We start from the raw sequence: 15,348 nt of genomic DNA, 5'->3' as shown, positions 1-15,348 counted from the left end.
CTAAAAGGCAGTGATTATAACACCCATCATTAATTTATTGTTTAATCAAACATATATAAGGTTTGTCTATGACAAAGAGTCTCAATAGTCTAAACAATAGTTCATATAAATTTAATAGCAATCACAGGTGATCCGCTTAAAAAAATGATAGGATTGAAACCTATGATCATCCTATCATCACCCCAATCACTCCTCACAAAAACGGTTAATTGATTAGGAGAAGAATTTGTATGATCCACTTTGAACGATTATATCCCTTATAGCCCCTATAGGAGCTAAAATCGTCAATAACACACCAACAATGATGAATATCTGCAATATATATAGAAAACGTACATTCATAAGTTTCATATTGAGAAAAAAAATTAACAACTTTTGTTGGATGTAAATGAAATTTTAAAGTTGAAAAACTTACCCAATTTAAGAACCATGACAGACTGAATTTTTTTGGTTTGCATATTATTAACCAAATTATGCAAGGAAGCTGCAATACAAATAAAATTTAACATTAAGCAAAATTATTCATTTATTTCATTATTATAAAATTAGAAATATGTTTGAAACTTACGTAAAATGAGGTTGGTGCAAAAGCAATTCCTCCCATCACACTTAGTAGAGAGCCAAAAAACGGAAATGCTATACCTATGAACATAGTAATTCCTGTATAGAACAGTATATTTAAATTTTGTTTTAAAAATTATTTGTAAATTATAATACTTAAATGTAAAGAAGTTTTATAAAACAACTTACCCACATAGGTAGTACGAGTCACAAGGCGAAGCATTTTACTAGGTTGGCATTTCATTTTCAACACCAAAAATGATTCGAGCATGTCAAAAACTGGCATTGCGAAAACCTAACAGTATGAGGAAAATATTAGTAGTAATAATAAAAAATGTCTTAACATTAAAATTGAAATAAAAAACTTAACTTACTTGGTAGCTCCCAATAACATGTATGACAACAAATATATTGGCAAGGGCAATAAGCCAAATAGGCTTCTCAAGGGAGATCATCAAATTGTCTTCAACAAATTTTCCAAACACTAGATAACCAACAAAAGCCACAGGAAAATAACACAATCCTATAATTATATAAGCGAGTAGGGATCCTTTCCACATGGCTATTTTAGAAGGCTTATTCGGAGTGGAAGGAATTGTTGCTTGAATCTCCAATACTATGTTGTGCCCAGAAAAAGCAAATGCCACCGTCCCTAATCCACTCAAAAAACCAAATATATGTCCGGCACTAGTGGGATACCTACTTCCATAATCCATGTCAGGTTGTACTCCTTTTATAGCCGAAGCTATCCATGCTATTGCTGAATAACTGAATTGAAAATCACCAATTTCCAAGTTAATAATTAAAATATACTACGGGTCAAAAAAAAAAGAAAAAATTAAAATATACTAAAAATTCCATTGTCCAAGCACAGATATATTTTATGAAATTGTTTGGCCTCAAGAAAATACAAAAGTCCTAAATTCCTATTGGTTCGACTGTTCATTACTATTTTATCATTAGTAATTAGTCAATTGCAAAATGTGTAAATTGAAACTTTAGAGTGTTTGAACATTTCAATAGCTACGTAAATCCGTTGTACTGTGTTGAATTCAAACATAATTCTACAAAACTTAATTAAATACCATCTTATTTGTTGTAATTGTTATAAGCCTTTTTAATCTAATAAAGCATAAAAACTTACCTAAGAGACATAATAGCAGCAGTTAAAGAGATACCAGCAATGGAGTTAAAGTTTGGTAGGTTGGATAGAAAGAATTGAACAGATGCGTATATCATGATAAAATACGTAAGTTTGATTGGCCGTCCATTTGGCCAAACAATGTTATATATTTTCATCAATGAACTCCCTCCGGTGACCATATAAACGATGTCACATCCAGCTTGAACCATAAATTGCTGGGGAACAATGAGCCATAACCCGAGTTTTTTCCCAAATGCGTACTGTCCTAACTCATGATACCGATCAAACCTTTTACCAGGTACAAGCTCGTGCATTTCAATCATTTGCCATAAGGTGTATAATGTTATAAGCCATGACAATAATAATATTGTCACACCCGGACCCCTGAAATAAATTAATGTGTCACACATTCTGCAAATTAAACATACACACAACCTTATTATATAATTAAGGTGTTATATTATATCATCATTTAATTATTATCATGCAACTCAAATTAAACCACAAGATTTCCGCCAAATTAAAGGAATAAAAAAAAAAAGTGTTCGTTAATTGTATTTCAAACTCTAATACATATTCAATTTTCATATTTTCTGTAAAATTTTCATAATCAACTAAAGATACACGATATTACAAATAAAAAAATACTTTAAATGCACATAGTGAAACTAGATCTACTTGATGAATGACGATGCAACCATACATCTACATATACATAGATTTAAACTTACAGATCGCCACCGGGAACAATTAGATGATCCACAACTTCAGATCAAATCGCCTGGCGAGTTGTCGGATTGATTGAGCTAACAATTTACAACAAAATAAATGCAAAGGAACATAACTTCCTCATCGTGCACTTTAATACTCTCAACTTCTATTTCGTAACCAAATTAATTCGGACTACTATTAATCAAAATCTTTTCCCAAAGTTTTTATTGACTTGTCAATCCTTTTTATAATAATAATAATAAATAAATAAATAAATAATAAAAAAAACCAATTCTACTCCGTATTATTTTAATGTTTTACATGCAATAAATTGTACATTTATTCACTTATAATCAATATCATCTGTGTTTAATTATCATGATAAATGTGAATAGAATTATAACAATTGGCCAAATTAATTTTTTTTCTTAGAGATCGAAAATAAACATTAGCATAGGAAAAAAAATGTATGTACCATCCGAGTTGAGACATAGCGTAGGGTAAACCCAGAATACCAGCACCAACCATACCAGTCACATTGTGAATTGCAGCGTACCACCATTTTGCCTCACGTTTCGACGTAACCGGAAGCCAATCGTTAAGGCTGTTGTCACTGTCACCATTTTCTTTCTCGACTACTGTCTCCATGATTTCTCTGCTCTCTAGTGCTTTTTTTTTCCTTATGTTTTTGAGTATAATTTTCAGAATTTGTGCAGCAAAGAGTTTGTTTCTTTGCCACTCTAGGACAACTTTGTGTGAGTAGATGGTATTTATAATTATTTTTGGATAGATATTGTTGATTTATTTCCATTTCGAAAAATATTATAATAATTAGTAATGAAATATAGAAATAATAATAATAGAGTTATAGACGTTACATTAACACTATTGAGTCCTGGTTAAATGACTAGGGGTGGTAGTGTGAATTTATTTAATTAAAAAGCTATTTTAAAAGTTTTGCTAAAAATGAAAATAAATGCACGGAATACTTCAGTGATTTTTGGATGTTATCATGTGAATATGTTGACTAACTTATCAACTTGTTTTTCTACTCTTACTACGGCACTATGTTGTTGGGCATTTTTCTTAAATAAAAACTTTTTTTTTTGTTAAGTCAAAAGATATTTTTTTTATAAAACCAAGACAAAAGATTTTTTTTTTTTTTTTTTTGAGGCAAAGTCAAAAGATTTTTTTTTTTTTTTTTTGAAATAAAAAGTCAAAAGATATTAAACCTTCATTACTTTCTAATTTTCTATCTATATATATATTACGGAGACCAAAATTAAATGTTTGGTTAACTTATTGGTTAAAATTATGGTAGTTTTTTTTTTTTTTTGTTTTAATAGCAAAATTATGGTAGTTTGTTTAGTTTAAACCGCATTTTAATTGAGCAAAAAAAAAAAAAAAAAAAAAAAAAAAAGGAATGTGGTTGTACCAGCTCTAAGTACAAATGGTTATACTACCTCCGTTACATATTATTTGCAACAATTTGGGTCGAAGTTCAAAATTTTTAACCGTCAATTCTCATTATTCTTTAGAAAATAATATAGTCATATAATCTTGTTGGATTCGTCTTATTACATTTTTATTATTAATTTGCATTTTTTTTATATGTGTATGAAAACGAAGATATTTATCTTTTTTAAACAAGATTTTGAAAAGTTAATTGGACTAAAAATACAGCGACCAAGGATGTACTCAGTTGATTGTAAAATTGTAATTATGAATTTAATTAAACATAGTTATTAATATGTGAACAATAATTGGTAATCACAATTGGTAATAATAAAATTGAGAATAATTACAATTGAGCTGTCATGAGTCCTCACTCCCTTCCTCCCTTTATTTTTTCTTTTTACAATTTTTTTCAAATAAGAAAAAAGATTTTTTTTTTTTTTTTTACAGGTATTTTTCATTCATTATACTATTTATAGGTGCATTTCAATGGTTAGTTACCCATAAAAGCATAAACTATAAAATATATTATGGATTATTTTACTAATAATAGTTATAGCAAGTGCATTACACGACCCAAAATACTACTTCTTTCATTTTTAAAAATTTGTATCACTTTATTCACCGACTCTATTTGACTTAATTTTAAAAATATTATTCCTTCTAAAATTTTAAAAATATTATTCCTTTTGTATCTTTATTAAAAAAAAAAAAAAAATTAGTCAACGGTAATAATCGGGTGAAGGTTAGTCTTTTACAATATTTTTTAAATAGGTAGTTTCTTGCAATATTTTTTTATTAGGGATTGTTCACTTCAGCTTAATTTCACTTTAATTCAGTTCAGCTCAGTTCAGTTCAGCTCCTAGTTTCTTTCTCTCATAAAATATTCATTTCAACTCTATTCAGTTCAATTCAGCTCACTTCAATAAATGTGAACAGACCCTTAAATATTTTCTCACAAAAAATGACTTATAATAGGTAGTTTCTGACAAAAATCCCAAAATATTATTATGTAACATATCATTGGATTAGTTCGTAAAAGTTAAATCTTGACATATTGGTCACTCAAAGTCATACAAATTTTAAAAAACAAAGGGAGTATTAAATACTACCTCCGTTTTATTTTAGTTGACACGTTTTGACTTTAGCACTATTCACACACTTTTCTTTGACGATGTTTTCTGATTTATACGTAATGAAAAATATAGTCATGTGGGTTGCTATTAGATTTGTCACAATGTATATTTTCAAAATATCAACTTCTTCTAATTTATGGTAATCGATAATTAAAGATATTAACGGTTGAATTTGTGCATTGACAAACGTGACTAAAAAAAGGAGTCAAATAAAAAGAAACGGGGGAAGTAAGAATTAGTAAATACTCCTTAGTTGATTAGTAGTACTCCATATATGATAATCTTGATATTTTTTTTAGTATGTCCCACTTAGTTCACAAAGCTTAGCTCCGACTACATTCGGATCTTCTCCTGGTCACACAGCTGGCTTATTGTGGTTGGGTCTTTCAACAAGTATTTTGCATTTGTTCAGTGTTAGTTGAGACGATTAATACAAGAGGGGGGGGGGGTGAATTGTATAGAGTTCCTAGTGACTACTTTTTGCGGATAAATAAACAATGCGTATAGGAACTTAAGCAAACACACAGTTTTTACGAGGAAACCTTCCAGGGCCCAACTGGAAGTAAAACCTCGACCCTACCTTAGGGATTTCAAACACAAATCACTTCACTATAATAGGGCAAACACCAAGTTACAACCTATTAGACACAGACCTTTATTTCACAAGTTCCTCACTGGACTTGCTACTTGATAGGACCCTATCCTACCCAATCTAAGTACCACACTTAGATTCACTCGTACCACCAAAGTACTACCCGTACTTCCAAAGTACAAATTACTTGTACCACCTAAGTACAAAACTACTCACAGCCTCACCAAAAGGCTTAAACAAAACTGTGTAAAAATCAAACTATAAAATCACCCAAATAACCCAACCAATACAAATACACGATGCCTATTATGATAGGTAAGCAATGCACGAAATCCGAAACTAATATGATAAGTTAGAAGCTTGGTAAACTTACTCGATTAAAGAACTTAGATTTCTTCACGCATAAACTCACAAAAACCTAAAACATTTTGCCCTCTACTATTTATACAAGTAACACTTGTATAGAAAGTAGTTTTTCTAAAAAGATAAATATGTAAACTTGACTTATCTTTTATTAAATACGGTTTTTGTAAATCAAGTAGAATAAAATCTTTTCTGAAAATAAGAATAAAAGATTTTTTATAAAGAAAACTTATCTTTCTTAATAAACCGACTTTAGATAAAAAATAATCTTTTTGTTACAAAATCTTTTCCTAAAGTCTATCTTTTATTATCTTCCATATTTATTTTATTTACCAAGCAAACTTATCACGTTTCTAATAGATCTCGTGCACTAACCTACTTACCATATTTACAATAATTTCTAAGAATAAACTTTAACAATTATTGTTGCGCCGCATTCTGATCAGATGAATTACTTGGGCTTCAAGCATATCAAGTTCCACCAAAGAACTTAACTGCTAGTCTTCGAGTTCCTGTTAGGGAACGTTCCTGTTAGGGAACGTTCCTGTTAGGGAACTTAGTTCTTGTTAGAGAACTCTTCCTCTGATTTGTTTAACTTCTTCAATAAAGATCTTCTTCATGTCTTCTTAGATTCAGACAGTTCTTCAATCACCAAGATTATTCTGCACCTTGACTAATCACACACTAGAGAATCTTTATTAGATGAGTTTGCTTTTAGTTTAAGTTCCTCATCATCAAAACCTATATGCTTAAACAATTTCCCCCTTTTTGATGATGACAAACTTAAACAAACTCTAGAATAAGTTAAACAAATTAGAAGGTCGTATTTTTGATATTTTTGTTATTATTGACAGAAAGTAAAAACTCATATATAAAACACAAACAAAAAAAATCAAAATAAATTTAAAAAAAAAAAAACTAACTATTCTACTCAAGCATCATATCAGAGAATTCTGATACTCTATCAACTAAAACCCATAACAACTATAGCCTACAAGTTTGCTTCATCTTTTCCCCCTTTTGGCATTATCAAAAAGTCCTGTTTTTCAAGTTAGTAAGCATCTAGCCACAGCCCCACAAGCAATTCATCGAGTGTGGGAAACTGAAGGCAACGCTGCTAACTTCCCTTAGGAAAGTTCCACTCTCCTGTTTAAGCATTCATAATAGACAAGAGTCTATATGTACAGTCGGTTCCAAAAGCATTCATTAAAATAAAAGAGATTAATCATCCTGCTTAAAGTTTTTACAAACCAAAATATTTAAACATTAAAAGCAAACTGAAAATGTTCATGACTGCTAAGGAAGTTAGGATAGGCTATTTTTAGGAAAGCTAAAAGGGAATGGCTAGGTCTGCAAAAGGTCCAAAATCTGCTTGTTGTCTTCCTTCTGTTGTGCAATGAGAGCTTCCAACCTTTGCTCAAGACTCTCCAGTTTCTGTTGGAACTTCTCCTCCTGTTCCTTCAGAACCTTGTCCTGAGCCTGCACTGATTTCTTCAGTTCTTTTAGTGCCTTCCCCTGCTCCTGCACCTGTTTTTCTAACTTCTGAAACTGAGCCTGCCCAGCAGATTCCTTGGCTTGAATTTCAACCCTCTCCATTCTATCAACCAATTCAGCCACTTGCCCTTCAAGTACTTTGTCATCAGTATCCAGCTCCAATGGTTTCTCCATGCTGGTCTGAGGCAGAGCACTTTCAGATAACCTCCTGCTCTTCCTAACAGGTTTATCACTTGCTTCCTTTTGTTTTCTTTTTCCTGTTGACTTCTCAACCTTCTCTTCTTCCTTCTCTAACTTCTGAATCTTACCCTGAACTACCTCTAAGCTTAGACCTGCCAGAGTATCAGCATCAATTACATTCTCTGGTTTCTCATCCAAGCCCACATACTTCCCTTTAAGCTTAACACCAAGACTCTCAAAAACTGTAGACAGAATAGCACCATATCCAACTTTTGTTCCACTTGGAACACAATATGCCAAGTGCTGATACATAAGTAAGGGAAAATTAATTTTAATTCTCCTTGATAGACAGAAAATTACAGCCATATCATGTCCATCAAACAAGCTTCACCTTTCTTTGCAGTTCTTGGTAAGATGGTCTTCTTAACAAGATTGAATAACAATTTATTTAAAGGACTCAGATCATTATGACTCATAATGTTCTTCCCCCTTTTTCCTCCTAGGGCTTCAACTATGTCACCACTCAAGTAATTTCCAACCTTGACACTTGACTTACCTTTAATGTAAGTCTCATACCCTTCCATAGGGGTTCTCAGAATTTTACTTAGTGTTTCCACATCTAATTCAATATTCACTTTACTCACCTTACTAGTTATTATTCCCAATTTCGCTTCAAAGTTTTGACAAAATTCAGTCATAGCACTCGGATACATCAAATTATTAGAAACTTTAACCAACAGATACTCCCAGCCTTGGAACTTAATTATATCAATAAATTCTAGAAATCTAGCACTCCTACACCAGTCTAAATCAATTCGATGACCAACAACGTACCTATCAGCTTGAATTTCAAGCTCAGCTTGATCAATTTCTTCCTCGTCCTTCGATTTCTCTTTTTCAGAACCCTCCTCTTCCAAATTGCGAGCAAACTCCTCAACTTCCTTAATGTGATCCTCCAGTGACTTTTCTTGATCTTTCTTGGCCTTCCACTCTCTCAATTTGTCAAGCACTGACTTGGTGATATTTTCTAATTGTTCGGGTTTAGGGTTTTGCATGTTGGAAGATGGTGGGTTTATGATTTGAGTTTCAGTGTGAGAGACAATCGAAAGTGATGAAACTTCTTCTTGTTCAGAGGAATGGTTGTGGTGTGAGTTTTCAGACGAGCTTAGTGAGGTGATTATGGCCATAGTTTCTTCTTCAAAAGGGTTTTAGAATAGTGTAGAAGTTTTTTCACAGTGGAGTAAATGATTTTGACAGTGTGATGATGTAAGGTGGTTGTGGGTTCCTTTTATAATTAATGAAGCGGTGTAAGGAATTTTAAGGGTTTTCAAAGCAGTCATTAATTGAACAAGTTCAATGAATTTTCCAAAAATAAAACACGTAGGAATGAATTTACCAAAATTCATTTTCTTTCCAAATTCATTTAACTTTTAAAACAAGATCACTGTTCACAAATACGCAATTGGAACACGCTTTCTACACATATATAATGTACATTACTACTAGCAAAATTAATTGAGCGTTTAATGAACTAACCTTCAGTAATCAACAACGGTGACACTTCAGCTATGTTTAGCACACCAGGATTATGCTAAATGCTCTTTTTGCTCTATTTCCATTATTTTTGACTTTGCCATATCTAGGAACTTCAGAAGCAATCAATTCATCTTGATCATTCCAAGTTCCAGTCTCAATTTCTCATATCTTTCTCTGTTCAAGGGTTTGGTCAAAATATCTGCAAGTTGATATTCTGTACTACAAAATTCCAATTTTATGTTCCCTTGCTCCACATTATCTTTTAGAAAGTGATGCCTTATGTGGATGTGTTTTAATTTAGAGTGTTGAACTGGATCTTTAGAAATACAAATAGCACTTGTGTTATCACAATAGATAGGTACGCATTCAAAAATAAGACCAAAATCTCTAACCTGTTGTTTTATCCAGAGTACTTGTGAACAACATGCTGCTGCTGCCATGTATTCAGCTTCAGCTGTAGATAGAGCAACTGTGTTTTGCTTCTTGGAACCCCAAGAAACTAAACAAGGTCCTAAGAACTAAACCATACCTGAAGTGCTTTTTCTATTCACCAAATCACCTGCATAGTCAGCATCAGTAAAGCCATGCAAATCAAATGAGTCACTTCTAGGATAGAAGAGACACAAGTCATCAGTTCCTTTCAAGTATCTAAGGATTCTCTTTACTGCTTTCAGGTGTGACTCCTTTGGGTTTGCTTGGAACCTGGCACACAAACCTACACTGAAAGATATGTCAGGTCTACTAGCTGTTAAGTAAAGTAAAGATCCTATCATACCTCTATACATAGGTTGATCAACACAAGTTCCAGAAGGATCATTATCCAATCTGGTTGCAATACCCATAGGTTTATCATTAGTCTTAGCATTTTCAAGTTTGTATTTCTTGATCAGTTCCTTGATGTACTTTTGTTGATGGATCATGATTCCTTTCTCAGATTGCTTTATTTGCAATCCAAGGAAGAAATTTAATTCTCCCATCATGCTCATTTCAAATTCTCCACTCATCAAGTTAGCAAAATACTTGCACAAAGATTCATTAGTTGCGCCAAACAGAATATCATCAACATAAATTTGTACAACTAATATGTCAGTTCCATTTGATTTTAAAAATAGAGTTTTATCTATTTTACCACGTTTAAAACCATTTTGTAAAAGGAACTTTGACAATCTTTCATACCATGCTCTAGGAGCTTGCTTCAGTCCATAGAGAGCTTTGTCAAGCTTGTAGACATGGTTTGGGAACTCTGGATTTTCAAATCCAGGAGGTTGTTCCACATAGACTTCTTCATTTAAAAATCCATTTAGAAAAGCACATTTTACATCCATCTGGAACAACGTGAATCCCATATAAGCAGCGAAAGCAATAAGTAAACGAATAGCCTCTAACCTGGCTACTGGAGCAAATGTTTCTTCATAGTCTATTCCTTCTTGTTGATTGAAACCTTGTACAACCAGTCTTGATTTATTCCTGACAATGATACCATGCTCATCTAGCTTGTTCCTAAACACCCATTTTAGACCTATTGTCTTCTTATCTTTGGGTCTAGGTTCCAGATGCCATACTTTGTTTCTTTCAAACTCATTTAGTTCGGCTTACATAGCATTAATCCAGTCTGCGTCAGTTAAAGCTTCAACATAATTCTTTGGTTCCATAGAAGAGAGGAATGCATAAAATGCACAGAAGTTCCTAAGCTGAGATCTAGTCTGAGTTCCTTTTGTAATATCACTCATGATTGCATCAACTGGATGTGATTTATGATGTTTCCAACGTTTAGGAGTAAAGTCCTTCACTGGATACAATCTTTCCTGTTCATTGTTGACTGGTTCTTCTGTAGGAACTTGTTCTTGAACCTCAGTTGGAACTTCGACAGGATTCTCCTCATTTTGATTCTGATCTTGTTCTTGAACAGGAGTTCCTGGAACATTCTCTATTTCTGGTTCTTCATTTGTTTCCAGATTCGTTTGCTCACTAATTTCCACTAGCTGCTTCTGCAATGATGTTGATTTTTCATCAGGATCTGTCTTGCGAACAAGTCCAATTTCAAAATCATTATCACAATCCTGTACATCATTTAAAGACTGTTCAGTTTCATCAAAAATAATATGTACAGATTCCTCAACACACATTGTCCTTTTATTATAGATTCTATATGCTTTACTATTAGAGGCGTATCCTAGGAACACAGCCTCATCACTACGTTCATCAAACTTTCCCAAGTTCCTTTTACCATTGTTATGGACAAAACATTTACAACCAAAGGATCTAAAGTAAGAAATATTAGGTTTTCTCCCTTTGATCAACTCATAAGGAGTTTTGTTGGTAATGGCTCTAACTGATACTCTATTAAGGATATAGCAAGCTGTATTCACTGCTTCTGCCCAGAAGTTCCTAGGCAGATTACTTGAGATCAGCATTGTCCTGGCCATGTCTTCAAGGATTCTGTTCTTGCGTTCCACTACTCCATTTTGTTGAGGAGTCCTAGGGGCAGAGAAGTTGTGATCCATTCCATGTTCAGTACAGAATTCATCAAATTTTGAGTTTTCGAATTCTGTGCCGTGATCTGATCTGAGGTGAATTAATGGATTACCTGTTCTTCTCTGTTCTTTCTTTACAAAAGCTACAAATTCATCAAAAGTTTCATCTTTACTTACAAGAAAGAAAACCCAAGTAAACCTTGAAAAGTCATCAACAATAACCATAACATATCTCTTACCACTTCTACTTTGGATTCTCATAGGACCACATAGATCCATATGAACAAGTTCCAAAGGTCTTTTGGTACTTACCATTTTCTTGGACTTGAAAGAAACTCGAGTCTGTTTTCCTCTAACACAAGCATCACACACTTTGTCATACAGGAACTTAATACATGGAAGACCTTCCACTAGTTCCTTAGATCTCAATTTATCAAGTAGAGTAAAACTTGCATGTCCAAATCTTTTGTGCCATAATAAAGGATCATTCTCAATGACACTAAGACATGTTAAACTACTATTAGGAACTTCGTTAAGATCAACAACATATGTGTTTCCTTTACGAATTACTTCTAAGATGATGTTCCCAGTGTCATTATGAATGATTATGCACTTATTAGAAGTAAAGCTTACAGAGTTACCTTTGTCACAAAATTGTGAAATACTCAGCAAGTTGTGTTTGAGCCCCTCGACCAAAAATACATTATCAATCGCATGGGAACTTGACCTTCCTACTTTGCCGATAGCAACTATTTCTCCAGTCATGTTATCACCAAAGGTCACAGTTCCCCCATAGTAGGCATCCAGTGAGAGAAATCTAGATTTATCTCCAGTCATGTGCTTAGAACAACCACTGTCGAGGTACCAAGTGTTGTTCCCCCTCACTAGAACCTGCATGAGAAATCAAACATTAGGTTCAGGAACCCAGGTTTCCTTGGGTTCCTGTGTAACAATAGTAGGTTTTTTCTTTTCGATCCATATCTGTTCTACATGCCTTTTATTTTTCTGTGAACTCCTTTCTTTCTTAGGACACTTAACTTGTTTGTGTCCAGTATTCCCACAGAAATAGCATACTATACTACTCGGCAGGTCAACATATTTCTTTTCTTTTTGGAACTTCTTTTTGAAACCCAAACCTTCTGTTCTTTTGGTTTGAGCTTTGTTAATCCAGTCAGGAACTCTGTATTCTATGGCTTGTTTGCCTTTCCTGGCTTCCTGGCTTTCTCAAGTTCCCCCTCAAGTCTTGCTTTATCCGCTTTTATAGTTTCCAAATAAAATTTTAGTTTTTCAAAATTCGGATATTGAGCAAGTGGAGGAACTTCAGAATCAGGAGCATTAAGACAGAGTTTCATCAAGGATAGTTCCACATTCAACATTATGTTATCATGTTTTAACCTGTCAATAGTTTCTTTTAAATAATTATTATCATCAAACAAACTAAAGAATCTATATTGAATATCAAATTTCAGATTATCATCCCACTGACTGTTTTCTTTAAAAGTAACCAAAGCTTCATCACTTTTATGTTTAGCTTTATGCAGATCTTTAAGATCTTCTTGAATCTCCAAGACAGTTGATATTAAGTTTTCTTTAGAGTAAAGTCTAAGTTCTTTTCAAGAAAACCATACCTCAGATTCTAGTTCCTTCAGCTTTGCCTTTTCATCTATTTTGGCCATCAAACATAGATGAGCAGTTTCCTCTGGTGGTTGTTCTTCCTCTTCCTCAGAATCTGAATCTCCCCAAGCGGCTAACATGGCTTTCTTTACATTGTCCTTGGTGAAATAAGGTTTGTAGACTCTTGACTCTTTGGATTGCTCCTTGCCTTTAGTCTTTCCTTTCTCACCATCTGGTAAAGGACAATCTTTAATGAAATGATCTTTTGAGCCGCACTTGAAACATGTTGTGTTTCTGGAACTTGCATATTTCTTGTTCCTATCAAACTTCTTATAGTTCATCATCCTTTTGAACTTTCTAACTAGCATTGCCATTTCTTCCTCATCAGCCTCTGATTCCTCTGAGTCTTGAGCCTTAAGAGCCAGACTCTTGTTTTTGGAACTTTCAGAGTTGGAACTCAGATGCAGTTCATGAGTCATCAATGAACCAGCTAGTTGTTCCATGTTGAACTTTGTGAAGTCCTTAGCTTCCTGCATAGCAGTAACCTTTGACCTCCATCGTTCATCTTGTGGTAGACTCCTCAAGATCTTCCTAGCCTGTTCATCAATTGGAATGTGTCTGCCAAGGGAATTCAATTCATTAATAATATCATTGAACCTAGTAAACATCTCCTCTATGGTTTCCTTTGATTGCATTTCAAACCTTTCATATCTAGACATCAACAAATCAATTTTAGAACGTTTTACCTCATTAGTACCTTCATGAATTACCTCTAGTAGATCCCAAATCTGCTTAGCAGACTTGCATCCCATGATACGATTATGTTCATGAGGTTCAAGTCCACAATGCAAATATTTTATGGCTAAAGCATTCAATTCAAGTTTCTGATAGTCTTCTTTATCATAATCAGAAATAGGTTTAGGAACTACCTTGTTCTTTTCATTGGTTATGGTTATTTCAAAGTCACCAGCTTCAATAACACGCCAAACCTGGTAATTTTCAGCCTTAATGAATATCTCCATCATGTTCTTCCAGTAGGTGTAGAACTTACCATTGAACATTGGAGGAAGTTGGGTGGAATACCCTTCTTCAAGTTTCACTTTGTAATTCATCTCTCCAGGAACTTACTCATCAAAGTTATTCGCTTATACGAGAGTACCTTGCTCTGATACCAATTGTTAGTTGAGACGATTAATACAAGAGGGGGGGTGAATTGTATAGAGTTCCTAGTGACTACTTTTTGCGGATAAATAAACAATGCGTATAGGAACTTAAGCAAACACACAGTTTTTACGAGGAAACCTTCCAGGGCCCAACTGGAAGTAAAACCTCCACCCTACCTTAGGGGTTTCAAACACAAATCACTTCACTATAATAGGGCAAACACCAAGTTACAACCTATTAGACACATACCTTTATTTCACAAGTTCCTCACTGGACTTGCTACTTGATAGGACCCTATCCTACCCAATCTAAGTACCACACTTAAATTCACTCGTACCACCAAAGTACAACCCGTACTTCCAAAGTACAAATTACTTGTACCACCTAAGTACAAAACTACTCACAGCCTCACCAAAAGGCTTAAACAAAACTGTGTAAAAATCAAACTATAAAATCACCCAAATAACCCAACCAATACAAATACACGATGCCTATTATGATAGGTAAGCAATGCACGAAATCCGAAACTAATATGATAAGTTAGAAGCTTGGTAAACTTACTCGTTTAAAGCACATAAATTTCTTCACGCATAAACTCACAAAAACCTAAAACATTTTGCCCTCTACTATTTATACAAGTAACACTTGTATAGAAAGTAGTTTTTCTAAAAAGATAAATATGTAAACTTGACTTATCTTTTATTAAACACGGTTTTTGTAAATCAAGTAGAATAAAATCTTTTCTGAAAATAAGAATAAAAGATTTTTTATAAAGAAAACTTATCTTTCTTAATAAACCGACTTTAGATAAAAAAAAATAATCTTTTTGTTACAAAATCTTTTCCTAAAGTCTATCTTTTATTATCTTCCATATTTATTTTATTTACCAAGCAAACTTATCACGTTTCTAATAGATCTCGTGCA

The 15,348-nt window shown here is 33.4% G+C and overlaps 1 protein-coding gene across 2 annotated transcripts; it reads right to left on the bottom strand.

Moving 5' to 3' along the window:
• LOC145586506 (lysine histidine transporter-like 2) lies at positions 1–3,263 on the bottom strand. Of its 2 annotated transcripts, none has more exons than XM_081643351.1 (7): positions 2,892–3,263; positions 1,706–2,089; positions 936–1,329; positions 751–856; positions 569–660; positions 416–484; positions 1–312 (listed from the first exon to the last, which is right to left on the bottom strand). In XM_081643351.1, exons 1-7 carry the CDS (start codon positions 3,062–3,064, stop codon positions 214–216), a joined length of 1,317 nt encoding a protein of 438 aa, XP_081499477.1. In that variant the 5' UTR covers positions 3,065–3,263; the 3' UTR covers positions 1–213. The 2 variants fall into 2 exon arrangements, with proteins under 2 accessions (XP_081499477.1, XP_081499486.1); XM_081643360.1 differs by lacking the exon at positions 2,892–3,263 and adding an exon at positions 2,437–2,874.
• Between the last annotated feature and the right edge of the window lie 12,085 nt (positions 3,264–15,348).

Source organism: Chenopodium album, chromosome 2 (genome assembly GCF_948465745.1).
Source record: "Chenopodium album chromosome 2, dcCheAlbu1.1, whole genome shotgun sequence".
NCBI classification, from domain to species: Eukaryota; Viridiplantae; Streptophyta; class Magnoliopsida; order Caryophyllales; family Amaranthaceae; genus Chenopodium; species Chenopodium album.
This window is presented reverse-complemented; position numbering and strand designations above follow the sequence as displayed.

What these genes read in the sequence shown, in the direction of transcription:
- LOC145586506 (XM_081643351.1), bottom strand. Translation starts at nt 3,064, where the DNA reads ATGGAGACAGTAGTCGAGAAAGAAAATGGTGACAGTGACAACAGCCTT. An exon ending in GCTATGTCTCAACTCGGATG is followed by an intron (nt 2,090 to 2,891) that starts GTACATACATTT and finishes AATTTATTTCAG; the next exon opens with GGGTCCGGGTGTGACAATAT. An exon ending in GACTCGTACTACCTATGTGG is followed by an intron (nt 661 to 750) that starts GTAAGTTGTTTT and finishes TGTTCTATACAG; the next exon opens with GAATTACTATGTTCATAGGT.